Genomic DNA, 26,193 nt, shown 5'->3' with positions numbered 1-26,193 from the left:
TCGAGTCCTCATGACCCTTCGACAGAACTTGCGTTCGAGTCCAAGAAAGAGTTGAAATATAAGCTGGTTTAAGGTGTGTGTGGGGGGCGGAGAGAGAGAGAGAGAGAGAGAGGTGGAGGGGTGGGTGTGGTTGTAGGGACAAACAAGCAGTGATCGAAGCAGATCATCAAAAGATGTCAACAACAATAGTACAAAAGAACACATAGGTGTTAAAGTTAAAGTTGGTGATATTATCTAAACGAATGTGCTAATTAAGAATGGATGGTAGGGCACTCAAGGTATAGCTCTATATTTCAACCCTTTCTTGGACTCGAACTCAAGTTCTGTCGAAGGGTCATGAGGACTCGAAACGTCAACTCTTTTCTTCTCCGCCGATGCTGCCAGACCTGAGTTTTTCCAGGTAATTCTGTTTTTGTTTTTTCTACGCTAAAACTTTAATTAATCTATCCTCTGCTGAATTACAATAATTTCTCATTCCCATTTCTAGAATCTTGCTGTGTGCAAATGGTGGACATATTGCCTGCACATCAGGTCTTGCATTGCAGTGGATATCACTACCTCTGGGCCAAAAGCTCAGGGTTCAGGCTCCACTCCAAGACAGAATGGCCAAGAAAAGTGTGTTCATAACGTGGCCAAACAGGTTAAATGTTCTTCCAACCTAAGCCAGCTGGAGAGATTCCTGGTCAGCCATGTGATGGAAAGAAATTGGAGCCTCTAATATTATTATTCATAACTCCAGGCAACAACATGCATGTAAAAGTGCACATTGCAAAGGCAATACCAAGACCTTTGGGGGGGGGGGGGGGGCTGGTTGGCTCACTTGGTTGGGCGGTGGTGTGGATCAGATTGGTGCAAGGAAATGATTAGCAGATTTAGGGAAGAAAACAAGGCATCAACACATACAGTATTAACCAGATTACTGCATTTTTCCTGTCTCACGATAATCGCTTTTGGATCTTAAGTAAGATTGGTCTCTGTTTCTGAAAAAAAAATTGCAGTTCAGCTTCACAAAATGCAAATAATCACTCACCAAACTTTACCGGAGTTACCAGGTCAATGCGAGTATCACTACTAACATTTTCTGAAGTCACGACCAATTGTTTCAAAGTCTTGTCATATTTGACCAGAACATCGTCCACATTTGCCCCTTGGTTGGGGGAAATTAGCTCGACGAAAGCGCGGTCAGCCGCCGGATAGCCATGCGGGTCCAGCGGTTTAACCGTCACATCGCAGGGCAGGCGGACCTTTAAAGAGCCGAAAGGATCCACCAGCAAAGTCCAGCGTTTCAAGGGGCTGCCCTTGTGTCGGGAGCCCAGGCGGCGAGTGCCAGACACCAACCTCCGGGCCACCAAATGGAGACAACACTGGGCGCTCTCCCTCAGTAAAAACCCTCGGCGGCAAAACACAGCCAAGGAAGTCATACTGGACCCGAGGGCAAAGGGGCAAAGCCCAGGTAAGCTACCGCCAACGACCACCGCGCGCTCTCGCTGTGGCTGTTGTTGTTTACGCGAGTGGAGAGCAGGGACTGTCGGGAGCTAGAGTCCGAGCACGCGCACTTCAAAGGCCCCCCGCGATTGCAGACTACAACTCCCATGGTACAGTGCGAGAAGCTGGCCAGCCATCACACCCAGCAATGACGGCGAGGCAGGCTGTCATACATTGATAAATGGCTAATCACCTACATAATTCAAGGGAATTTATAGAAAATATAACAGGTGGCCTGCTGAGTTTTTCCAGAATTTTCTGTTTTTGTTTCAGATTCCCAGCATCTGCAGTATTTTGTTTTTATCTTTCTGAAAATGTGCTTGTTTAATTAAAAAACAACTTTTGGTGAAGATCTAGCGAAGAATCGATGCCAAAATGCTTTTTTTTCAAAATGGTGACCTATCTGTTTATTTCTGTTGTCATAGCATAAAGGATAGTTGGGGGGAAATTAATGCTACAGCAATAAAGAACAATGACGTGTATTTATCTGAATGTAATTCGTATTTACAGTGTACACGTTGTTTACACGCCATGATTGGAATAATTATTTTTTTTTCAACTCTTTCTTGGACTCGAACTCAAGTTCTGTCGAAGGGTCATGAGGACTCGAGACGTCAACTCTTTTCTTCTCCGCCGATGCTGCCAGACCTGCTGAGTTTTTCCAGGTAATTCTGTTTTTGTTTTTGTTTTGGAATAATTATCGTTGGTCATCTTTTTGGGTGGGTTGATTTATTCTAGTGGCTTTGCTATTGGCCCAAAGTTGCCTCTTATTAACCAATAGATAGACAGGAATGAAGCGATTGGGGTTGCCATGGTGATGACGCTTGTTGGCCACAAACGAAGAGATTGCGCGGAGAGAAATCAAGGGAGACAGACAGCGACATCCTCACCCTGAGGGAAAGCGGCTCCTGAGGTACATCTGAAAGGCCGGGGCTCGAGGGCGCTGAGCCAGAAACAAACGGGAAAGTCACTTGTTTACAAGTTTAATGTGCCGGCAAAACTCTCTGCCCGTCTCCCAACTCGCACCAAGCTAGGTGCACCCATCACCCCTGTCCTGTGCTCACTTGACCCCTGTCCTGAGCTCATTGAACCCCTGTCCCGAGCTCACTGACCCCCATCATGTGCTCACTTACCCTAAACCTGTAATCACTGATTCCAGCCCTGTGCTCACTGGCCCCTATGCTCACTGATCCCTGTACGCAGTGACCCCATCCAGTACTTGTTGACCCTTGTCCTGAGCTCACTGACCCCTGTCTGTTGCTCACTAACCCGTCCTGTCCTCACTGCCCCCTGTCCTGTGCTCACTAACCTACAATGGCTTTTGGTCCAGTAATGCTTTGATTTTAAAATTATCTTTGCCTTCAAAATCTACCATTACCCGTTTAACCCTGCCCCACTGCCCCATCTGTGTAACTTCCTCCAGCCCCACAACCTTCATGAATCTCTGTGCTGTTCCAATTCTGGCCCCTTGTGCATTGCCCACTCCCTTCACCCCAAAATTGATCGCCTAGACTTCAGCTGTCTGAGTTCTGAATTCTCTCCCTAGACTTTTCAACTTTTAAGGTTCAGCTTAAAACCTACCTCTTTGTCCAAGCATTTAGTCACCTCCCCTAATATCTACTTTGGCTGAGCATCGATTTATTCATTTTGTCTGATTGCCTGTGAATTGCCTCAGGATATTTTATCACGTTAAAGGTGCTATCTAAATGCATTATTGTTGTCAATCCCATTCACAGTGAATAGACTAAGTGAAAACTCTATCTCAACTAATGTAGGCTTTTACTCACTGCCCCTATCTATCTCTGGAGTCTGTATATTATCAAATGTCTGCACATGCTAATTTATATAGGAGGCTCGGGGTGTATTATGGCACAGCTGATGGTAAATGCTGAGTTGTTCAAATCCCACAGGGAAACTTGAAACAACTGCCACAACTTGTTTTGCAATTTATATAAATTTCGAGATGCGTGCCTTGAGCTCAGTAGTAATAAGACTACCAAGTCTTTATAGGTTTCTTACCAAGCTAAATTAAACCTTTATTAATAGAAGAAATGATTTTAAATACATGCATAGATCTACAATTCAATACTATGATCACTTCTAAATCCCCTAATGAATCTAACCTCTAGTTACACTTTCGTTAAGGCAACAGTAAGACATGTACTGCAGAATTTCCCCCTCATTGGGTGGGTGCAGTGGACAGGCCTGTTGGGCTGGCCCGTGAGTGGTAACGCAACAGGCCCCGACCACGATTACTTGCTGGCTGGCCAATTAATGGCCAGCTAGCGTGAATCGCATGCTGAAACGCTCAGCGCTGCCTGAGGGAAGGAGGGGGGTGTTGGGATGGGTGAGCGCAGAAGTCAGCGCCTGCACTCTGTGACTCTGTCGCATGAGCAAGGACATATTTAAAAATTAGATTTAAACATTTTTATTTTATTCTTAATTCACATTGAAAAACCTCCTCCCACCCTTGGATGAGGTTTCCTCAAAATTCCAAAGGCCGCTTGGCCTTTTCACCCATCCACGAACCGTAACGTTGGAGAGGCAGGGAAAAAATCACTTTTATTAATTTATTAATGGGCTTAACAGCCCTCTTAATTGTCGGTGGGCACACAACTGCCTCCCATGTGTGCCTGCCGACCGAGATATCACGCGAGAGCATGATGACGTTGGGTGCTTGCCCGATGTCATTGTGAGCTATTTCACGCTAGTGTGTGCCAGGCGTGTGCCTGTGTGCCAGCCCATAGATTTTAAAAGACTCAGGCAAAGAAATATGATACCCTGAACAACCAATTAGAAGTGAGTTTCCTTAACATCAGCTCTTTGTAGACAACAGCTTGAGGCGTAAATGCTGAAGGCTTTTCATACTTGTTAGACCTTAAAATGCCTGCCTTTACACACAGCCTTCTCTCCTTTATATATATTTTCCTCTTTGATTGCAAATTCCCATTATTTCACTATGTCTTTGACTTTACCTCCCTGATCATAAAGAATTATCATATTACCAATTTTACCAGTCATCTTTGGGAAAAATAAACACACTGGGCAGCATTTTCCCATCGGTGAGCAGGGGGTGGGTCCTGCTCGCCGACACATAAAATGATGTGTGGTGACATCGGGCAGGCACCCCGATGTCACCACGTGTCATTCTGATCCTCAGTTCAGCGGGCGCACAGCAGAATTGGCTGCGCTCCCGCTGAACTGTCAAAGGCCTATTGAGACCTGTTAAAAACCAATTAAAGTACTTAACTGAACTGGCCTTCCAACCTTAATGTTGGCAGGCAGGCGAAGAGCCCAGGCAGCCTTCGCATTTTTCATGAAACCTCATCCATGGGCGGGAGGAGGTTTTAATCAAATAAAAAATTTTGAAAAAAATCATTGACGCTGTCACATGTGGGGACATGTTTTAAAAGTTTTTTATCCCCTTTATTTAAATTTTAAAACCTTAAACTGATCTCCCTGAGGCACCTCCATGCCTCAGGGAGATCTCTGCGCATGCGCGAAAGAGCACAGGGAACCACTCAGGGAATCCTTGCCCCACCTGCACAGGGGCTCAGCGCTTCTGGGCACACGTAAAATGGTGGCGCATCCCCAACTGGGGGCACCGATCAGGTTCGCGTCTGCTCCCGCCCATCCCCACACAACCCTCCTGATGGGGGGAAATTTCTGTCCACTGCTTCTGAATTCACCTGGCTAGGTGACACATTTCACCCCTCCTTTGAAAACAATCTAGTCTGATTTATTTAAAAATGTAAATATCCTTTTACACCTTACAAGCTAAACATCCCCCCCATGTTTACCTACTTAACATTTCAAACCTAGCTCAGCTTCTAATACATCAAAGCCTTCAGACCAGCTGCTTTTAATTCAATTAAGTCTCTCTGACACACAGACACATATAGATACAGATATCACTATTTTACAATAAATTCCAAAAACATTACTATATCTTCCTGACAGTTGATTTACAAGATATGAAATTAACTAGAAAGTTGTAATGAGGTAATAACCAAAACAGTTTTGATGGATTGATTGATCGTATAGGATTGGGTGAGCAGATGCTAGGACAAGAGGTGCGGGTTAGTGATTGACTTTAGATTTGAGGTTAGGATTTGGGTGAGGGGTTGGGGTTATAATGAGGATGCTTTTTATACTGCCATCTTTACTAGACATGTCAACTTTAAATGTAAGAAATAACCGTGGGGATTGAGGGGTTGGGGAGGGGATCAGGAAATTACACAGTTTGGGACTGCTTTATTTCCAGCTAGAGAATGGCTGACTGGTGTTATGTAACAATGAGATAGCTTGGTGTGAAATGTTACAAGAAGTGGTAGTCCACAAGCTGGATGCAAAAGTGTCCAGCTCCTCTCGGCACATCTCCCTTGTCAAGGCTTTGTAAGATTCTCTGCTTTTGTTATGTTTGGTCGGGTCTCATCCTTAATCAAACATATGGTCACATGTAAGCGCACACTTCTTAATTTTGGGCCATGATTTTATGTCAACATTTAACACAATGTCAATAATGCAAATATTTAGAATGGAAATCCTGTAAGTAAACAGTGGCCTGTAATGATGTAATTACAGGATCAGGTCAATAGGGGGTGCATTGGACTACATTTGATTTAAATCCCTCCCAACGCTGTCACCATCTTGCAAATAAAAAAGCTTTTAGTCGTGAACTGTCCTTGGACAATATACAAGTGTTGTGGAATATTTTCCTGCGATTCTTGGGACTCTAGTTTACCTAGAGGAGGAGCAGAAAAAGTGAGATTAGAACGATGTTGGATTAAGGAATCTACTCAACTTCAGAAGAAGCATGAGCTCAAGGTTGCTAGCAGGGATCGCATGGATGGGGAGCCAGGGCTTCGGTGTGGTGGTGGGGCGGGTGGGGGGTGGGGGGGGGGTGGGGGGGTGGGGGCAGGGGGGGGGCGCGGTGCGGGCTCCAGCAACAAATGAAAAACTAGAAGAATATGGTGACAACCTTCAGCTGACAGCTGCTCTTCCACTATTCCATCTGTTAATGCCTTCAGCTATTGCCCTCAGAAATTCTAATGCTCATCTGCAAATGTGTGTTGTGGGAGTGTAGGTCAGAATCCTGGGCCAAGATTTTTGCCCTTGGTGGGCTCGGCGGGGGTGAGCGGGAGCAGTCGGGAAACTTGGGGATAACTCCCCTACTCTTCTTTGCAATAGTGCCTTGGCACCTTTTACACCCAGCTGAGAAGGTAGACAGCCTCAGTGGTAACAACTCATCTGAAAAATAGCACCTCCAATAGCAAGACACTCAATACTGCAGTGAAATGTCAGCGTTAAATTTTGTGCTCATGTCCTGGGCCTGAATTTTTCACTTGTTGGGCACATGCGATCGGTTGGCCCGGGAGCAGACAGGAAACGTGATCCCCAACCGCAGTCGGCCCCTGACCGTGATTTCACGCAGGCTGGCTGTTATATTCCTTCTGTCGGGTCACTTTGCTCAGCGAACACTGTTGCACACTTATCTACTAGTGAGTGGGTTGGTAAACAATAAACTGCGGACGCAGGGACCAATGTAAAAGGAAGCACGTTGTTTACTAACATGAGTTATCAAGCACTAACACGTGTGTACTTCTCAAACCAGATCCTATTCTAAACTACTGATTAACATTGTAGCCTGTGCTTCACAGAAATTGGGTAATGCAATCACTTAGTCAATCTGCTCACATTCTGTTAAAGGCGTATTGCACCTCAGATTACCACATCCCTCTCCCTTTACTTGAAAGTACAATTTACAATCTTTACAATATATCAATTGTTTACATAAATAAACTAATTACAAATTCAGTCTTTCTGGAGGCTTCATCAAACGTGTCGAATGTCGTAGCTCTACGACTTCGGATGGGTTATCCGAGGCCTCCCTCTCAGGAGTCATCTGTCTACTAGGCCCTCCAGTAGGAACCTGTAAGTTTGTTTCTTTGGCTCTCTCTAACTCAACGGATCCTACAGGCACTTCCAAACCAAATGGAGTTCCTTCCACATGTGATGTATTCTCAAACGGGAAAGCTTTCACCCTCTTCAGGCCCAAACGCATGCACTCCTGCTGCTCTCCCCTCCAAGTTCAACAATATGAAGGTCAACTGTCAGGAAGGTTCTCAAAATCAGGATGTAGGGCAAGGCTAAGTTCAACGTGGTATGATCAGCTTCCTGTTGTGTAAAAAAAAATTTGTGGCCTTGTTAGTAATTCCACTTTTTCTTCCAACATGTCTTCTTTCGTGGCAGCGCTGACTTTAATCTGGGTTTCTTTTCAGTTTCCCTATTGGCCAGACTAGGCTCAGGTATAAACTCAATTGGAGTGAACTCAGTGGTTGAATCTTCCAGCATTTCCTCATCTGTCAACTCCTTTGAAAACTCAGAGGTCTCTATTTTTAAAGCTTCTTGGCTTTCACAATGCAGATTCTTCAGCTCTTCCATTTCTTCTTTATATTAGTTGTTTCCGGGAGAATTAGGTATTGTTGTGTTTTCTCAACTAATTTATTCTTAATCTCGTCCTCATATCTTTTTAGTGGTACAAATTGGGACCTGAGGCAATCTTGCAATATGCGAAAGCCCTTCGGCAGATTTTCTTTTTCTTTATGGAGGTTACTGACTTCAACTCGAACTCTGTCCTGAATCATCAGCTCTATGAGTTCCTTTTGTTGAGTCTTTTCATACTCCTTTTTCCAAACAGTAACATTTCCTGCTTCTGACTGAGATCTCAGTAGTCTGTCAAGATTAATCTCTCTTAACCAGTTTCTTCTGAGGAGACTCGGTCCTCTGCCTGCTATCACTAATAGGGCTAGATTAAAAGACTGATTTCCATACTGTACTGGATCCTTGCATATACCTCTTACTCCTATGTCTTCACCTGTATACGTCTTTAATTTAGCATCTGAATTTTCCAGATTTAATGGGTGGTCTCCTTTTAGATATTTGAATATATGTTCCCCTATTTGAATGTATGTCCCCGCATCCACCTCCATTCGTATGGGTTTCCTGTTGGCTTTCACTGTCACGTAGATTGGCTCTGTTTTGCCCATTTTTAAGTTGTTTAGTGAATAAATATCTGAATCTGTTTCTTCTGGTTCCTCTATTACGTGGATTTCACGATTTCTACCTTTTTGCTTAAAGTTTTGTCTTAATCTGTCTTTACAGTATCGCATAATGTGCCCATTACGATGGCAGAAGAAACACTCAATTCTTTTAAATTGTCGTTCACTTGCAAGCTATCTGGTTCTATTTCAGCCGTTATTATTGAAAGTTTTCTCTGTTAAACCATTGCTTTTTGCTGGTCTGTTAATGGTGGCTGTTTCCCGCCTTTCCGCGGAGCCCTGTGCTTCTGCGCCATTTCTAACCGGTGCTTCCCTCCCGCCGTGAAGGACGGCACCATTTTGTGTTCCCTTGATTGCTTCTGAATCCCTGACTGCACTCTCCATTGCGAGCACCAACTCCAGCGCCTTGCTGAAGTCTATTTCTGACAACCTTTTTTGAATGGCATCTTCATTAACCCCACATACTAATCGTTCTCTTAACATGTCGTTAATTGACGTCCCAAACTCACTGTGCCCCGTCAGTTGTTTTAAGGCTGTTACATAGCAAGTAACTGTCTTTCCAGAGGCGCAACACCTCGAATTAAATTGAAAAATGCTGCATTGTTACCAAGGGTTTTGGCTGAAAGTAGCTTTTCACAAGAGTTACTAACTCATCAAACCTCTTGGAATCTGGGGTGTTGGGTGTTGTTAGACTACAAATTAGGCTGTATGTTTTACTGTCACACATTGGTAAGAGGATCGCTCACCTCTGCTCCTCACCCGATATATTGGGCAAAAAGATGAACGCAAGGCATTCAATCTAATGTGACCAGTCACCGGTGGTCTGATCAAACAGTTCGATACGGCCAAACTGAGGCGTACTGGAGGGAGATAACTTCAATGACTATGATGAAAGCTATACTTTACAAACGCCTTGCAAGGTACAGCTGATTTACTTTCGTTTAATTTCCGTGGCTCTCTTTACTGTCGTCAACTGATCATGTTTTGCCTCGTCACCAATTGTTATGTTTCTTCTGTCGGGTCGCTTTGCTCAATGAACGCGGTTGCATGCCTATTTACTGGTGAGTGAGTTGATAAACAATATACTGCAGACGTAGAGACCAATGTAAGAGGAAGGACATGATGTTTATTAACACAAGTAACAGAGCACGAACACAATGTGTGATTCTCAAACCAGACACTATTCTAAACTACTGATTAACATTGTAGCCCACGCTACACAGCGATTGGGTAATTCAATCATGTGGTCAATCTGCTCATGTTCTCTTAAAGGTATATTACACCTCAGATTACCACACTGGCCATTAACTGGCGTGTTTAACAGCCAGCGTTTAATGCACGCTGTGAAAGGCTCAGCACTGCTGGTGGGGGCGGGAAGAGGACGGGCACTGACGTCACTGCGGGTGCTGGTGGGCGCTTCCACTGAGCTCCCTGAAGGCAGGCAGCTGCCTCAGGGAGCTGCAAACCTCCACAGAATAAACGAAACAACAAAAATGTTGCGAAGTATGTCCATGCCGCATAATCAAACACCTGAAAGCATACCTCATAAAAAAACAGCCCCCCGATATCTCTTTTAATTTTACAACCACACGGAGATTTCATCCCGCCCTGGATCAAGGTTTGAGCAAAATTGTAAAGGCAGCCTGGCTGATTGGCCCAGCTACCAATGTAAAAGTGGACGGGCCACGAAAAATCGCTCTCAAGTGCCTCCTTAATGGGCTTAATTGCCCGCTTAATTGCTGGCGGGCGTGTTTCCGCCTGCCACATGCACCCGCTTAGTGAGATATCACGCAAGTGCACAATGATGTCAAGACACTCGCTCGATGTCATCTCGCGCTATTTTGCGCCCGTCCACGGGACATAAAATTCTGGCCTGGAGTGGGACTTGAACCCAGAACCAGAGTACGACAAACTGAGCTAAGGCTAATACTTAGGCAAGGATTAAGGCTGTTTGCAAACCCTCAATTCGTAGGTCACCATTTCAAGGGGAAACCTGTAATAATGGTTAGGCAAGAGGGGTCTTATGTGGGAAGAGGGAGGGAGAAAGTGGGCAATAAATTTAGGAAGTAGAATAATTAATCAGAACCCTGCGCCTCACTTAGCTAGATAGTGAGGAGACAATGCAGATGGGAACGCAGGTGCTCTCTGGGAAGCTGACATTGATTAATGATATCTTTTCACCATTTCAAAGCACCAAACAAGACTAAAAGCAAAATACTGCGGATGCTGGAAATGTGAAACAAAAACAAAAATAGCTGGAAAAACTCAGCAGATCCGACAGCATCTGCGGAGAGGAACACAGTTAACGTTTCGAGTCTGCATGACTCTTCATCAGAACTGAGGAAATACAGAAATGAGGTGAAATATAAACTGGTTGAGGGGGGTGGGACAGGTAGAGCTGGATAGAGGGCCAGTGATAGGTGGAGGCAAAGAAGAGATTGCCAAAGATGTCACAGACAAAAGGACAAAGGGGTGTTGACAGTGGTGATATTATCTAAGGAATGTGCTAATGGTAATATTAAGGGTAGCCCATTTTGATCCCCCCCCCCCCCCCCCCCCCCCACCCCACCCCCACCCCAACCCTCCCCCACTAGGGCCATCTGTCACTTGCTTGTCCTGCTTTCTACCCTTAGTGTCATCATTAGCACATTCCTTAAATAATATCACCACTGTCAACACCCTTTTGTCTATGACATCTTTGGCAATCTCTTCTTTGCCTCCACCTATCACTGGTCCTCTATCCAGCTCTACCTGTGCCACCCCCCTCAACCAGCTTATATTTCACCTCATTTCTATACTTCCTTAGTTCTGATGAAGAGTCATATGCGCTCGAAACATTAACCAAACAAGACTCTTCCTCGTCTAATTACTTCAGGAGCACCTCCATGCTCCTAGTCATTAAAGTACACTGAGAATTGCCAATATTGAGTCCTTTCTGGTTAACTTGACCTAACTCTTCTTGCCACCTTTAAATAGCTGCAGGACTTTAAATCCTGAAATTATGGATGACTCCTGCTGCCAGCACACCACAGCACAACCCGGTGGTGTTCCAGCAGGTGTGCTGTTCATTATTCAAATTGACTGATCCATGCTGATATTAGGCCAGTGTCAGGTACACATACACAGATTGCCCTTTGCATTACACAATGGCCGAGTAGAAGTTTCGTGCCTCATAATTAAATGAATGTCCAATAATCAAAATTCCTCGGAACGATTTGCATGAAAAATAGTCAAAGTTGCAATTTTCAACATCCAAAATGCCATTTAAAAATCCAAGAATGCCACATAACAAATTGCCATTTGACCAATTTGGTCAGTGTGTCAGTGACCCTTCCATTATATTACAACAACCTGTTATAAAATAATTTATCCTCCAGTTTGCCTTGAGCAACTGTTTGTCAAGTTAGGAAATACATTACAAGTGCAATAACCATCTTAAAGCTGGTCCCTAGTTTCAAACTTGCTGTGGAAAGCACTTATCAGATCACGAGAGGGCTAGAACGAAAGGGGTTGAAAACCAGCAATTCAGAAGGAGGCTGCTTTAAAATCCAATAAAGGCCAGGATCATTATTATTCAGCTCCAATCTTCGCCCTAATGCTCCCAAACTTTTACTTCCCATAATACTGACCAATTCTTGCCCTCCAAATACTATCTGAGTTTTGCTCACAATACTGCCAAATGCTGATCCATAACAAATGGAGAATCCTGGCCTCATCCATTACTGCCAAATGCTTCCCACAATTCACTTGGATCCCTCACTCCCATTCTCTTAAATCCTTCAACCTTCTTCCCGAATTTTCCCTCACCTCAGAATCAGCCTTCCTATGATCTCAGCTGAGGTTACCCCTGGACAAGCCTGACCCCAGAGTGGAACCCAGCTTGATAGATCCTAACTTTCAATTTGTTTGTTTAGCTATGTGGAGAGGGCTACTAAACAGAGTCACCGGAGTCAGCTAATGAATTTTTAACAAAAGAATAGAACATTTATTAAACAAGAAAAGATTAACTATATTGCAATACTCCTTCACCCACAACTATACCTTTACAGATATGTACAGGTTTGTAAGGATAACACAAGTTACAAAAACTAGTTTATACTCTAATGTCCACAGCAAGTACACAGTCCATATAAACCAATAGGCACCCCGTGGTCAGACACAGCACACTCTGAAACCAAGTGACATGCCAGCTCAACCACATGCAATGGGTCTCTCCTCAGGCGCAACCCTCCCCCCCACTCCACCCCCAGAGCCAACCAGTCTCATTGAACTCTGTCTTTCACACGAGGGTTTCCAATCTCCACTCTCCAAGAACTTGCTTTGGAATCTTCTCCCAAACCAATGCTTTCTCTTAGACACTTTCCACTTCCAGGGTTTCAAACTCTCCTTCCCATGTTCCTCTTCCCTAGATCACCACATGCATTCAAGATATCTCCCATGCACTCTCTCTCACCGACTCAGCCGTTAACAGTACCACTGCTTCACATGCCCATAGCAAAGAGTTACAGACTTTCAGTTGTCTTTTTGGACCTTCTGACTTTTCCCAAGCTGTCATCTTTTTAAGCTTGAAGCTTGGAGCCTTTATCTCTGCTCCTTACTTTCACTTCCACAGAACAGGACCTTTTCCAGGTTCCTGTCCTTCCTTTGACTAGGAGGTCCACTTGGAATTTTCTTCTGTTCCACTCCCCTGGATTCAGGGACTTTTTCCTTTAGCTTGGGACTGGCTATCTGCCTCTTCTAGATTTCTTCTGCTTGGCAGTTGTCTTCAAAACCAACTGAACTCAAACAACTTCCAAATCAAACTGCTGTTTCTAGTTTCTTCTGTTTGTGTCTGTGGGAGGGACCTGCCTCTCTGCACTCCTGTTGCCAGGCAATAGCCCAGTTTTCTCTCCTCTTGTTTACTTAACTTCTCTTACAGTCATAAACTCTCATTAGAAATGCAGACACGGTTTAAAGTGAAACTAAAACTCAACTTGACTTTTTCTTAACACACAAATACAGAAATACAAATCAAAGTTAAACTTTAAAGCTAAAACTCATTCCTAACACTCAAAAATACAAATATAACTTATTATTTCCTAATACTACTCCCATATACGCCTCTTCTCCTCAGTACCAGAACCAGAGACTTTGATTCTCAATACTTTCACATTCTAAGACCCTCTCTGTTACTCTTAAATCTCAAAAAATTTTCCCACTATCAAGCCTTCAGACCCCAGGCTCCCATATCAAGCCCCTGAACACCACTGACACTCAAAGACACTTGGCCCACATTTTCCATACTGTGCCCTCCTCCATGCTTTTACCTTCATCTCCATCATTATTAAAGATGGAGATGACTGGAGCCAACAGCTTATTCTCTATTTTTAGTTAACATTTTTATTCTCACTCTCCCCACCATATCCTGATCCCCTGCTTCATTGCCCCTCATTTACCTCAGCTTCATCGTAAATCTCTCTGCCATTGTAGAAAACTTCCACTGTGTGCCATCTTGAATATTTTACTAGCAATATCTGTGAATGATATAACATCAAAAACACAAATCAGATCTTTTTTCTGAAGCAATTTATAATACTGTATGACTGTAAACCTCCACTAGGTGGCAATCTGTGCTATGAGTTTTTGGATGCCTACATTTATGAGAACATGGGGCTGATGAACCCTGCCATCAGGCTCAATGGATGGGTAGGGGGCTTGGGGGGCGGGATCAACAACCCACACTGTGTGGGAAATAGTCACTCAATGTGATTTTCCCTGACATGGCCAAATAATGGCTAGAGGGCAGGATCGGGCGGGCTCTCGAAACTGAAGGACCAGAGGCCACCCTGCCTGAATATAGCATCAGGATGCCATGGTGGTAAGAGAGGGAGAGGGCAATTCAAACTGCAGGCACCCTCCCCAATATTTTCAAACTTTAAATTACAAATGGCCTTTGCAACTGAGCCACCACTATTGTGGGGGGAGAAGCTCTGTTCATGGCGGCCTATTGCTGCTGCTGCACCCCTGCACCCAAGCAGGCAGGGAGAGCCTCTGAGCCTGCCTGGAGCACAGACACTGCCTCACCCCATTCCCACATCACCCCAGTTGGCCACCGGGCAGCAGTCACCAGACAACTAACTGGCCCCTGCCCTTCTCAGATGACTGAAAGGTCCTGCTGCAAATAGAACAAGATACTGCAGATGATTTAGTTTTGGACAAGTTGCTGGTTCAGGATTTCCTCTCCTTGTGTTTTCTCTCTGCATCTGATATGTGTTTGCTTTGGAAGGAGGCTACACCATATTTTACTTGGTTGTACAGGTGCAGCGATCCTGGGCAAGCTTCTCCCAGGACTCGAAGTCAATATCAAAACTCCAAAGTGAAGTGCGTAGAGTGTCCTTGTAACACTCTCTTTGACTGCCATGAGAGTCAGCAAGGTGAGAGTACAGTGGAGACCCATTGTTCATTGAAACTGACAGGCTGGAAAGCCTTGAAAGAATGAAATTGCATAGTTACTAAGCTTTCCATGTGAAAGGCTTGTGCTCACAGCACTTGTTTAGAGAGCCAGATTTCACTGCTTCAGAGCTGGCTGCCAACTTTCTTAAAGTCATTACACCTACCTTGGACTTCACTCAACTTGATCTGATCTTCCCCATTCTCAGCCTTTTGCTGAAGTATAGGAGCAGCTTATGCAGCTCTCCTTTGATGAAGAATGAGGAGCAGCACCAACTGCCTCAGCAGCACACCAGCTGCTTTCTCCTCAGCTACACAACTCTACACAAGACAAAGGGAATGAACACAAAGATCCAGCTTGAATTATAGGCTTGTTAGTTTGAATCATTTTAATATCTTTTCAGATTGGCTGAATCAGATAAGTAATTCATATGCTTCTTATTCTGTCATTCATATGGTAGAACAATATCAAACTCTGATTATGCAATGCAATTTCATAGTGTCAAATGGGATCAAAGACAATGACCGGAATTTAATGTTCTCCCCCGTGGCCAGTTTAGTGGTGGGGGGGCACATTTAATTGGCGGGGGAGTGGCAGATGGGGACCCTGCTACTTTCCCACCTCTGGCTCAATTAAGTACATGGCAGGAAGGCTCGTGAATGGCCTTCTTGCCCTGCCACTAATTGAAGCCCTTAAGTGGCCCACTTAAGAGCCTCATTCTGCCGCTACTAGTATTAACCCATCAACAGGCATGGGACTTGCCATGCGGAAAGCCTGAAAAGCAAACCCTGTTGGGGTTGTTTATGGGCTTCTGGGGAGGGGGTGGGGGATCCCTTGTTTAGTGCCTGATTGAGGAACCTGGCATCGGGAAGTGGGGGGGGGGGGGCATTGAGACAACTCCCTACCCTTGCTACTGACCACACCCTCCATGATCAGTAACCCATTGTACACTCTGCCAGATTTCCCTTTCTATGTATATTTCCATATTTCATATAATACAATTTTAATATTCATACTCCAGGAGAAATGAGTGGAGAGGAAAACCCTCCTAATGCATCTGAAGATGAAATTGATGAAGATGAGGAAGAAACCATCACAGCTGTAGCCCCACCAGTGGTCCTTCAAGAGAAGGGACTTGCAGATGTGACTACAAGTCCTGCTTTTCAGTGCCTGGATGAAGTAAGTTCCCTTCTATATTTACACATTGATATTCTGTGGCATTTCATGTTTGAATTGAATACCACACTTAGTTTGTACTCCCTAGGAGTCATTTTGACTTTATGCAATAGTGTAAGACATGATAGTGAATCAGCAGCCTGTCTCACATCATCTCCTGACTTTTATTCCCATTTATTCTTATTGACCGTGGATAAGGGGAAGGTGGGGAATGAAAAGGAGATTCAGGAGATGGGAATGGTAGGAGAGGACAAATGGAGGACAAGCAGAGGAGAGGTACTGGGATGGGAATTGAAAATGATAGGTGAAGCTGGAAAACGATCGTGGCTGTGAAGGGAGGATGATGCCAGTATACCATCATAACAGTTTCAAAAAGCAAACTCAGTGGGAGATAACCAACAAGCATTTTCAGTTCATGGGAACAGGATCAATAAACAACCTTATTGGTCGTGGCAGGGCGGTGATGTTTAAGAAAACAAAAACAAAAACAGAATTACCTGGAAAAACTCGGCAGGTCTGGCAGCATCGGCGGAGAAGAAAAGAGTTGACGTTTCGAGTCCTCATGACCCTTTTAGACCTGCTGGGTTTTTCCAGGTAATTCTGTTTTTGTTTTGGATTTCCAGCATCCGCAGTTTTTTTGTTTTTATCTTTAAGAAAACCAATATTGAGCAGCCAACATTTTTCAAAGGAAATGGATTTAAAAACAAATGCTGGAGCAGAAGGTGTTGAGCATCAAGTTTTGTAACTCTTGACAGACTCCGCCAAAGAAAATCAAAGGCAAGTGGACCAGGGGAACTCAGGAAACCTACAGTGTCAATGCCAGTCCCTCTGCCAATTGCAGATTTTCACTTTTGCTGAAGGGAGGGAGGAGGGAAGACCTTGCCTTATCCCCTGTTATGGCCAGTTTACTCTGAGAGTTAGTGATATTGGTGAGGCCACAGCTGGAGTACTGTGTGCAGTTCTGGAAACCTCATTATAGGAAGGATGTGATTGCACTGGAGGGGGTGCAGAGGAGATTCACCAGGACGTTTCCTGGGATGAGACATTTAAGTTATGAAAAGAAGTTGGATAGACTTGGGTTGTTTTTGTTGGAGCAGGGAAGACTGAGGGGTGACCTGATCGAGGTGTACAAGATTATGAGGGGCATGGACAGGGTGGATAGGGAGCAGCTGTTCCCTTTTAGTTGAAGGGTCAGTCACAAGGGGACACAAGTTCAAGGTGAGGTTTACGGGGAATGTGAGGAAAAACTTTTTTACCCAGAGGGTGGTGACGGTCTAGAATGCACTGCCTGGGAGGGTGGTGGAGGCAGGTTGCCTCACATCCTTTAAAAAGTACCTGAATGAGCACTTGGCACGTCATAACATTCAAGGCTATGGGCCAAGTGCTGGCAAATGGGATTAAGTAGGTAGGTCAGGTGTTTCTCACGTGTCGATGCAGACTCGATGGGCTGAAGGGCCTCTTCTGCACTCTGTGTTTCTGTGATATTAGTGAGCACATATGTTTATCTATGGTAGGTGGGGGAGGGAAGAAGGGTGTTGTTGGGGGCAGCATTCCAATTTATTGCAGATGAGGAAAACGTTGCTGGAAATCGCCATGTAATCATCTCCTTGACCTTGTTTTCTCTTGCAGCTTTTCCACTCCAGTGGTCTTAATCATTGTAAGACCATCTTCAACCATTTAACTTTATCCTTCACCTGTATATTTCCCTACCCCTTCACAAATCTACTTACTTTTGCATCTACAATTCTGTAATTTAAATACATTCATTTTCAATGTTTCAGTGTAAAGACTTACATAAAGAAATACAACAGCCATTTTGCACACATCATGAGCCAAAAGACCAGTTTATTTATTTTGATGGCATTGGTTGAGGGAGGAATTTAGCTTGGATATCAGGAGAACTCAATGTTCTTGAATTACATCTATGTAAATTAAATAAACCATACACCATTATCTGTATATTGTTTGCTTTATTATAGAAATACTTATTTTGAACAGTTTACATTGTTTGTAATAATGCATATGGTAAATGCATCATAATGAGAATAGTTAATATGCAAATTCATTTTTTATACATCTTTCAAAACAGTGTTGTACAGTGCAGTTATTTAGATTTTTTTCAATGGCACTCCTCTAATAATTAGGCAGACTTACAGTATTTCAACTCTCTGGCCTTATCATTAAACTGATGAGTAATTTGTGCAAAATAATACTTTTGAAATTAGATGAGCATTCCAATTACATACAATATTAGGTGTAGCTAATAGAAAAATATACTTAGAGCTAAAAGAATCACTTTTAATATTTATCATATAGCACAGTTAATTAAATTCCTATTTTCTGCTATAATAAGAATGCTTTTGAAGTTATGAAATGATTAATCATTATACCCCCTGAAGCTAATTCTTGATAAATTTCTTACAGAATTATTTTTAATTGAAAAGCCAATTTAAGAATTGTGAAATTCTTCAAAAAAAATAAAAAATATTTATTTTCTAATTGTTTCCATTCAGCTCCTTAAAAGATGAGGGGGTAGAAATTCATTTGGACCATTTTATGGGCTTAAATTCAGAACTGCATAGGCAGCTTATGACCCAACTGCATGGCCCAAGGCATGCCTAAAATTGGACCTTGGGCCCCATTTCAATTTTTGGCATACCGCCAGTACCTGGTGCATCTCAACTACACTAATTAATAACCAGTAGAAAAACTTTACACCCACATATACATATATTCCTTTTACATATTCTCCTCTCTGTTTACAAGAACTTGCATAGATATCTTACTTAATGTTTCAAGATGTTTTTTCAAGTAAAGAACAGATGTTGAGCCATAGACAGGTGACTAAAAGGTTGGTTGAAAAGATGTGGCTTTCAGAAGTTTTTAAAAGATGAGAGACATGGAGAGACAGTGGGGTTCAGGAAATAAGTTCCAAAGAATACAGCCGGGACAGCTGAAGAAACTGCAATCAATGTTAGGGAAAAGTGACAGAGGAATGTACAGGAGGGCCAGTCAGCAGACTGAAAGGTGTTGAAGAGCCTTTAAGTTAAAGACAGGGCAGAGCAAGGTCTTGGAGGGATCTGAAGATGAATGCCAGGATTTAAAATTTAATACATTGGAAGAGAGGGAACTAATGTAGATCAACAAGGACAGGATGATAGGTGATTCGGATTTAGCATAAAACAGAATATAAATGGCTGGCATTTTGACGAGTTGCAGTTATTGTATATTGGATGATGGGAAATCAGCCAGGAGTCATTGAAGAACTGAACTCAAGAGATGAGAAAAGTATGCAAGAAGTTTTTGGTGACAATAGAGTCAGGAGATAAGGGCAAAGGTGAGAATAAGCAGAATCAGTGATGAAGAGGATGTGGGGTTTGAAGCTAAAAGCAAAATACTGCAGACGCTGGAAATCGGAAATAAAAACAGAAAATACTGGGACTAAGCAGGTCAGGCAGAATCTGTGGAGAGAGAAACAGAGTTAATGTTTCAGGTCAACGAACTTTTTTCAGATAAGGGCCAGAATTTTGCCCTCATTGGGCAGGCTCGGCGGGGGCGAGCAGGGGTGATTGGGAAGCAGACTGCTGCTTGCGATCGGGGCCCGACCGCCATTTCACACTGGCGGGCCAATTAAGGCCCGCCTAGCATGAAACGCATGCTGCAGAGCTCAGTGCTGCCTGTGTGGGGGTGGGAGGAGGAGGGCGAGTGAGGAACTTTTGCACATGCATGCCCACCTGTGGATGAGGTTTCCAAAAAATCCAAAGGCTGCTTGGCCTTTTCACCTGCCTGCTAACTGTAAGGTTCGATGGACAGTGAAAAATTTAATTCAAATATTACATTAGTGGCCTTAATAGGTCTTTTAATTGTGGGCGGGCGTGCTGCCAACTCCCATGCGTGCCCGCTGACTGAAATATTATGCGAGTGCGCAATGACATTGGGATGCTCGCCTGACATCATTGTGCATCATTTTATACTCATTCGGGTTGGGCACGCGCCCGCCTGACAAGCGCAAAATTCTGACCAAAGGGTTTAAAACTTAGCGCTGCACCAAGCAAGACACAAAGGTTCTGCACAATCTGGTTCCTCCTGAGTCAGTAGTTGGGGATATGATTGGAGCTGGTGGCAAAGGAATGAAGTTTATAGTGAGGTATGAAATGATGGCTTCAGTCTTCCCAGTATTTGTCTGGGGGAAGCTTTGACCCACCAATAATCCATGATAGAAGTAGTCATGGGTTTGTGGAAAGTGATAAAGAATTAGAGCTGGGTGTTATAGATTATGTTTTAAAATAAAGCTCTTAAACACAGTTGCATAGAGAAAGCTCTCCAGTAGCATTTTTACAATCTTTTGCAAATTCTTATTGTTGCCATGTACCTATGACGTAAATGCTTTAGGCCTGATGAGCATTCTTACTGACTTAAAAGCATGGCGGTAGCCATTCAGAATTTCTCTTGCTACACTGTGCCAAGTGCCCCAATAAATACCATTTCGTATGCCTTTGTAGAGCTTTTTGTAATATTTGCCATTGAGATTGGCAGACATGCAAGAATCAAACCACCAGCCAGAGCTATAATAGGCCCCACAGTTACCCAAAGGGTAATTATCATTATCTTTGTCTTTGGTGGTGAAGTATTTTTGATCATGGTCGTAATTCTTGATGTTATGCAGTGCATCACCGGCTGTGCCAGAGTAACCATTAACAGTCAGTTGATAATAGTGATCTTCATCTGCAACGAAGAAATGATCGTATGAGGCATATTCCTGGATGCCCTTCCAGTCTTCAATTTCAATTCTCAAGACCATGTCCTTGGATTTTGTCAAAAGATGTATTTTGTCATTTCCCAGCCAAAATTCTGTTGATAGGTTCCCAAAACCGTTTTTGTAATCTACCCAGGTGCGATTAAAATTGACACTACCATCTTTGCGAGACTGTAGTACTGTCCAGCCACCGTTCAGAGTTTTCATATCACAATAAGCTGAAAAACTTTTATTAGCACCTTTGGCAATTTCATAGATGCCACTTTTCCGATGTCCTACTTTGTAATAATCTGAGCAATCCTGAGGCACCCATTGTATCACTGAAAGGAAGCATAGAACTAGATCATTAACTTCACCCTTTGTATCAAAAGATGAATTCATTCATAACAGCTTGAACAGTTTAACTATTAATAGTTATGTATTACTGTTAATCTTTCACAATATTAAATACAATGCAGCTAGAAAATAGAAATATTTTATTACAAATGCTTTTCAAACAAGTAGATCTCAGTCAGATCTTTGACAATTCTTAAGGAGAGTCCTAATTGACAGTGATCCGTGTTTTAGCTGTGTTTTAAATTGTAGGAATTCTACTTTCCAAGTAATTGAAATGATTTGGAAAGCAAACAAGGATGAATTACACAGAGGGCCAAATTGCATACTTTTTTCAGTTTTTTTTTTACTAACAGTTAATACTGTGCTATTCATTTGTACAGTACATGCTGTGTTGCTTAACTACTTCCCTTTTTCTGTGGTTTTAAAGCACAGTATTCATGAAAACATGTTTGACAACCATTATTTGGCTGAGGAGGGAGACAAACTTACAATATGATAATGCAGAATTTTTTTATGATTGCAAACAAAACAAAAATTTGCTAACCATTTTAAAGATAATGATAGCTCTTTAATATGAGTATAATTGGACTCCTGCATGTGGGGAAAACCAATAAAGGCAGTTTCCACAATTATATATAAACAGGATGTGATGGATGCAATTTGGTATTTCTGTACCTCAAGATATTCTTTTAATATTAATAGTTCCATTTCACAGTTAATCCAAAAAGGAAGCATTTCATTTGTAAAGAGAGGGTGTGCATAATTATGCTTCACAGTAAAAGTTTGAACATTACAGTAACCACTAGTTAATAGATAATTTCAGCAAAAGCAGTGTGCATGCCCTGTCCTTTTTGGTCATTTGGTTTTTTTTAAGTGCTTTTATTACATATTTATTATTTTTTTTACTCTTGCTGCCTAATGTGCTAATGCTACCTGGAAGTTTTGGATGGGAGTTGACAGGACCAATGTAGTTGAAGTCTGGGAGTCAGTCTCCACCCTTGTTTACAGGAATCCTGTCCTGAGTTGAAATCAGGCCCTAAGGTCAGCTAGTCTTTTACACTTTACTGACAATGTGATATAGATCACAACATTGCAAAAGTATAGTGTATGAAATAGGGATTGGAGCAAAACAATTAAATAGAAAGATTTGGTAAGAAAACTTGCCCCAGCGCTTCTTCAGAAATTCTATTTTAATTATATTGTTAAAAACAGGTAACATACTAATTTTATGTGCAAAATATTTACTTTAATTTGTACTTGCCTTGATGAAAGCCACAAAAAAGCCTGAGTTTGCAATACAACTGGCATGAAAATTAATCAAATTGATGCAATTTTTAACTAAGGCCAATATATGCATTATTGAAATATTTAATTTTGCACCAGTTCACTGTTCAAGATTAGTGAGAAACTTCCTACTGCTTATTAGGAATGCAGTTTATTCAAAAAGAACAACCAGCCAAGCAAGCTTTATTTAAAGTGTGAAAGTGAATAAAGATTAAAAAATACATCATATTAGACTTTTTAATCTATGGACAGCTTTATAATAACTGTTTAAAAATAACAAAATGCAGTTATAAGTATTTTGCAAAATACATATCACTGCATTTTATATATTTTTTACTATTACCATAAAACCTAGTGGGATCTTAACCTGAAATAAGTTTCAAGTTGTGAAGTCTTAATGCTGACAGTTTATTAGGTAACAAAGCTATCCAACTTATAATAACACAGATAAACTCTTTCAATTTAAGTACTGCATTGTTTAATTTGTCTGTTAAAGTATGATTGCAAAATTTCATGTTTACATCAATTTAGAAGGAAATAGGTAATTTAAAAGTTTGAATGATCTTGGAAATTTTGATTTTGTGTAAATGGAATTGATAAAGATGGAAAATTAGCCCTGTTTTAATTGCACAAAAATATATCATTTATAAGTTTGTATTCCATTTTTCTCACACTGATTAACTTACCTGCTTGACCTACAGCGGCACAAGTCGTATAACACTTGTTGTTCAACGTATTCACAGTGTAATTAATATTTGAAATCTCATTGTTAATGTAATGCAAAACAGTGTCCATATTCAGAATACTCATCTTTTCCAAACGACCCTGAAGCGCTTTGATTTGATTTCTGGCTTGCTGTAATGAACCTGTTAGTGTGGTAATTTTCTTCTCCAAAACAGTTATCCTGTTGGCATCACCTCTGCCATGTTCTATACTTCCAATAGCTTGATCATGACGGATAGGCTTTTTCTGTTTTTCTTCCAGCCACCTACTCTTCATCTTATTTACTGTTGCTGTTAGACTTTTTACCTGTTTGACAGTCTTTTTGAGGAGTTTTGACTGCTTGGGTAGCTGAATGGTGAGAGGTGGAAGGTTTACCTGATAACCACAGACTTCATCTTCATCGCACACTGTGGGCTTCAGCTTGATGGCACAGGCTCCATTTGCATATCTTTCTGGGGGATTCTTGAATCTGCTGGTATTGTTGTATCCCACAGGAACCTCAATACATAGTATTAATCCAATATTCAGGAGAAAGAGTGCAACAGCTGTCTTCATTATGTCTGCAAACCTTTCACTAACAGTGAAATGTGAGAATGCTTTATAGCTATTATAAAATAATGCTGTGCTGTATCAGTACCCCAGCACTGACTAACAGGGAACTTAGTGCTCAAGCTGCTAGGGATATTAATACTGTATTGTAGGTGGGCAGTTCAGTTGTGAAATCATATCCGTCAGACTTCAGTATTGACATTTCCTAAGCCTGCCTATGTACATTGAAAATGACCTCAGTTACAATGCAATGTGGTGTAACATTTTAGATTTACCAACTTGTCACTGTTATTTTTCTGCTTTAAACATGCGTACTACACATTTCTACATTTCTGTTGCAGACAAATATACCACAAAATTCGATTGGTAGAATGCATTGTTTGGGCATGACAGGTGCCGTTTGTTGTCCAAAATGGTTTATACACTGTAAGCACACACTTCTGGGACAAGTGACGCTGAAATACCAAATTGGTGAGAGCGTTAACACATGAGCAATGAACAGCACTAGAAGTACACAGACCAAGCAGATCAGGATGTCATTCTGATTTGACACCAGCACTGCCATTTTGAAGCTCAGCTCCAGCAAACACCCTCTTGTAACCTTGCAGTACTGAACACACATGCAGCAGCAGAAAAGGATCATCCCACCAGTGCTATTTAAAGGGATTGTCAAATTCTTACAAGTTAGTTGCTGATTGACTTCTCTGGCTATTGCTTCAATTCTACAAGTGTTTGATGCATTTTCAAAAAGAATTGAAAGACTTGCACTTATATAGCACCTTGAACAACAACAGGCCAAACGCTTTACAGGGATACTTTTGAAGTGTAGTCATTGTTGAAATGTAGGCAAATCGGCAGCTAAATTCCAAAAACAGCAATGTAATAAAGAGCAAGTAATCAGTTTTTGTGATGATTATTGAGGGATAATTATTGGCCAGGACATTGAGGATGATTTCCCTTCTCTTCTTCAAAATAGTGCTTTGGGAATTTTTACATCCACCTGAGAGGGCAGACGGGGCAACAGTTCAACACCTCAATTAAAAAGCAACACCTTCCTCGGTACTACAATGAAGTGCCAGCCTAGATTTTTGCACTCAGGTCCTGAGACTTGAACCCATAACCTTGTGATACAAGCAAGCATGCTACCAACTGGGTCAAGCTTTATGCTTTAGTTGTCAGTGATTGTGAATGTGGCTTTTGTGGCTGGAATGGGCTTTTCCAGAGCAGTTTGGGCAATGGAAACATTATTTCAGCTACCCATTGGTCTGCTTTATCACCTTTTGTGTGGCAGCACGCTTTTCATTAAATGCATGCTGCTCACATATGCATGGGTTGCACACTGCAGTCTTCGATCATGGTCAGAGAATAGCCCTTACCACCTAGTAACCACCTTTGATTTGCTGTAGTGGCTCAAATGCAGCCAGCGTAGTGGACCGCCGCAGAATGAAGGCACATGCTGCCAGGTTACTGGGTATTGACCTGCATGATTTGTGTGTGTGGTCACAACCCAGCTAAATGTTGAGGGAGTTACGCTATAGGGCTGACATTCAGTACCCACAAAGCGATGTAATGGCACCCTGCACCATGGGAAATGGGGTAATCCTAGTGAAGCTGCATTCTTGTTTGGCCTACTTCTCTTTAGAAAGAGAGAATAAAATGTAGTTAACTCTCAATGATTATAGAGGGTCAGCAAACTGCAAGATATTACAGGTATCTCCAGCTCCAGCCACTGACCAGATTGCACTTCATGCATATCTAAAAGGAAAGACACAAGGGTAAGTTTGCAGTGCCAGGAGGGGTAAGAGGGAGGCGGTGGCATAGTGATATTATCACTGGACTAGTACTCCAGATACCCAAGGTACCCCTGGGTTCCAATCCCACCATGGCCGATGGTGAAATTTGAATTCAGTGAAAATTCTGGAGTTAAAATTCTGATGATGACTATGAAACCATTGTTGATTGTCATAAAAACCCATCTGATTCACTAATGTCCTTTAGGGAAGGAAATCTACCATCCTTACCGGGCCTGACTTCAGACCCGCAATAATGTAGTTGATTCTTAAATACCCTCTGAAATGGCCTAGCAAGCCATTCAGTTCTCAAAAATGCTGGCCCAGCCGGTGATGCCCACATCCCATGAATGAATTTTAAAAAAGAGATGCATGCTCACACTCAGCTTGTAAATCAGAAGATTGTGGAGATGAGGGGAGGCACAATGTGAGCAGGAAGACACTACCTTCAATGGTTTCAGCCACACCACAGACCAGCTTCCAACTTCAGCCGGAGTACTGTGGGCGCCGTAGTTTAGAAAGGGTGTGAAGAGAGGGTACCGAATACATTCATAAGGATGGTCCAGCGATAACTTTGGTGATGGTTGAAGGTTTGATAAAGGT

General features: G+C 42.4%; 3 protein-coding genes across 10 annotated transcripts in view; 1 reads left to right on the top strand and 2 right to left on the bottom strand.

Annotated features, from left to right (window-relative positions):
• fam185a (family with sequence similarity 185 member A) overlaps nt 1–1,532 on the bottom strand; it is an 88,819-nt gene extending 87,287 nt beyond the window's left edge. For all 6 annotated transcript variants that reach the window (XM_041202531.1, XM_041202532.1, XM_041202536.1 and 3 more), the window contains exon 1: nt 1,031–1,532. In XM_041202531.1, coding sequence (XP_041058465.1) covers nt 1,031–1,421 — 391 coding nt within the window. In that variant the 5' untranslated portion in view covers nt 1,422–1,532. The remainder of the gene's footprint in view (nt 1–1,030) is intronic.
• A 749-nt stretch (nt 1,533–2,281) lies between these two features.
• The window catches only part of ccdc146 (coiled-coil domain containing 146), a 147,019-nt gene continuing 123,107 nt past the window's right edge, over nt 2,282–26,193 (top strand). Inside the window, exons 1-3 of one of the 3 annotated variants that reach the window (XM_041202744.1) lie at nt 9,365–9,466; nt 14,844–14,959; nt 15,998–16,155. In XM_041202744.1, coding sequence (XP_041058678.1) covers nt 9,426–9,466; nt 14,844–14,959; nt 15,998–16,155 — 315 coding nt within the window. In that variant the 5' untranslated portion in view covers nt 9,365–9,425. Of the gene's footprint in view, nt 2,399–9,364; nt 9,467–14,843; nt 14,960–15,997; nt 16,156–26,193 lie in introns of those variants that run through there. The other 2 variants (XM_041202745.1, XM_041202746.1) reach the window with 2 other exon arrangements.
• Nucleotides 18,103–23,927, bottom strand: fgl2a (fibrinogen-like 2a). Its single transcript, XM_041202747.1, has 2 exons — nt 23,215–23,927; nt 18,103–21,228 (listed from the first exon to the last, which is right to left on the bottom strand). The coding sequence occupies exons 1-2, from the start codon at nt 23,804–23,806 to the stop codon at nt 20,525–20,527; spliced, it is 1,296 nt and encodes a 431-aa protein (XP_041058681.1). The 5' UTR covers nt 23,807–23,927; the 3' UTR covers nt 18,103–20,524.

The sequence above is a fragment of the Carcharodon carcharias genome, chromosome 13, assembly GCF_017639515.1.
Source record: "Carcharodon carcharias isolate sCarCar2 chromosome 13, sCarCar2.pri, whole genome shotgun sequence".
Lineage (NCBI taxonomy): Eukaryota > Metazoa > Chordata > Chondrichthyes > Lamniformes > Lamnidae > Carcharodon > Carcharodon carcharias.
This window is presented reverse-complemented; position numbering and strand designations above follow the sequence as displayed.

Bases quoted from the DNA above. Each gene is read 5' to 3' on its own strand.
- fgl2a (XM_041202747.1), bottom strand. From the start codon at position 23,806: ATGAAGACAGCTGTTGCACTCTTTCTCCTGAATATTGGATTAATACTA. The intron at 21,229-23,214 runs GTAAGTTAATCA...GCTTCCTTTCAG, and splicing joins TGCCGCTGTAGGTCAAGCAG to TGATACAATGGGTGCCTCAG.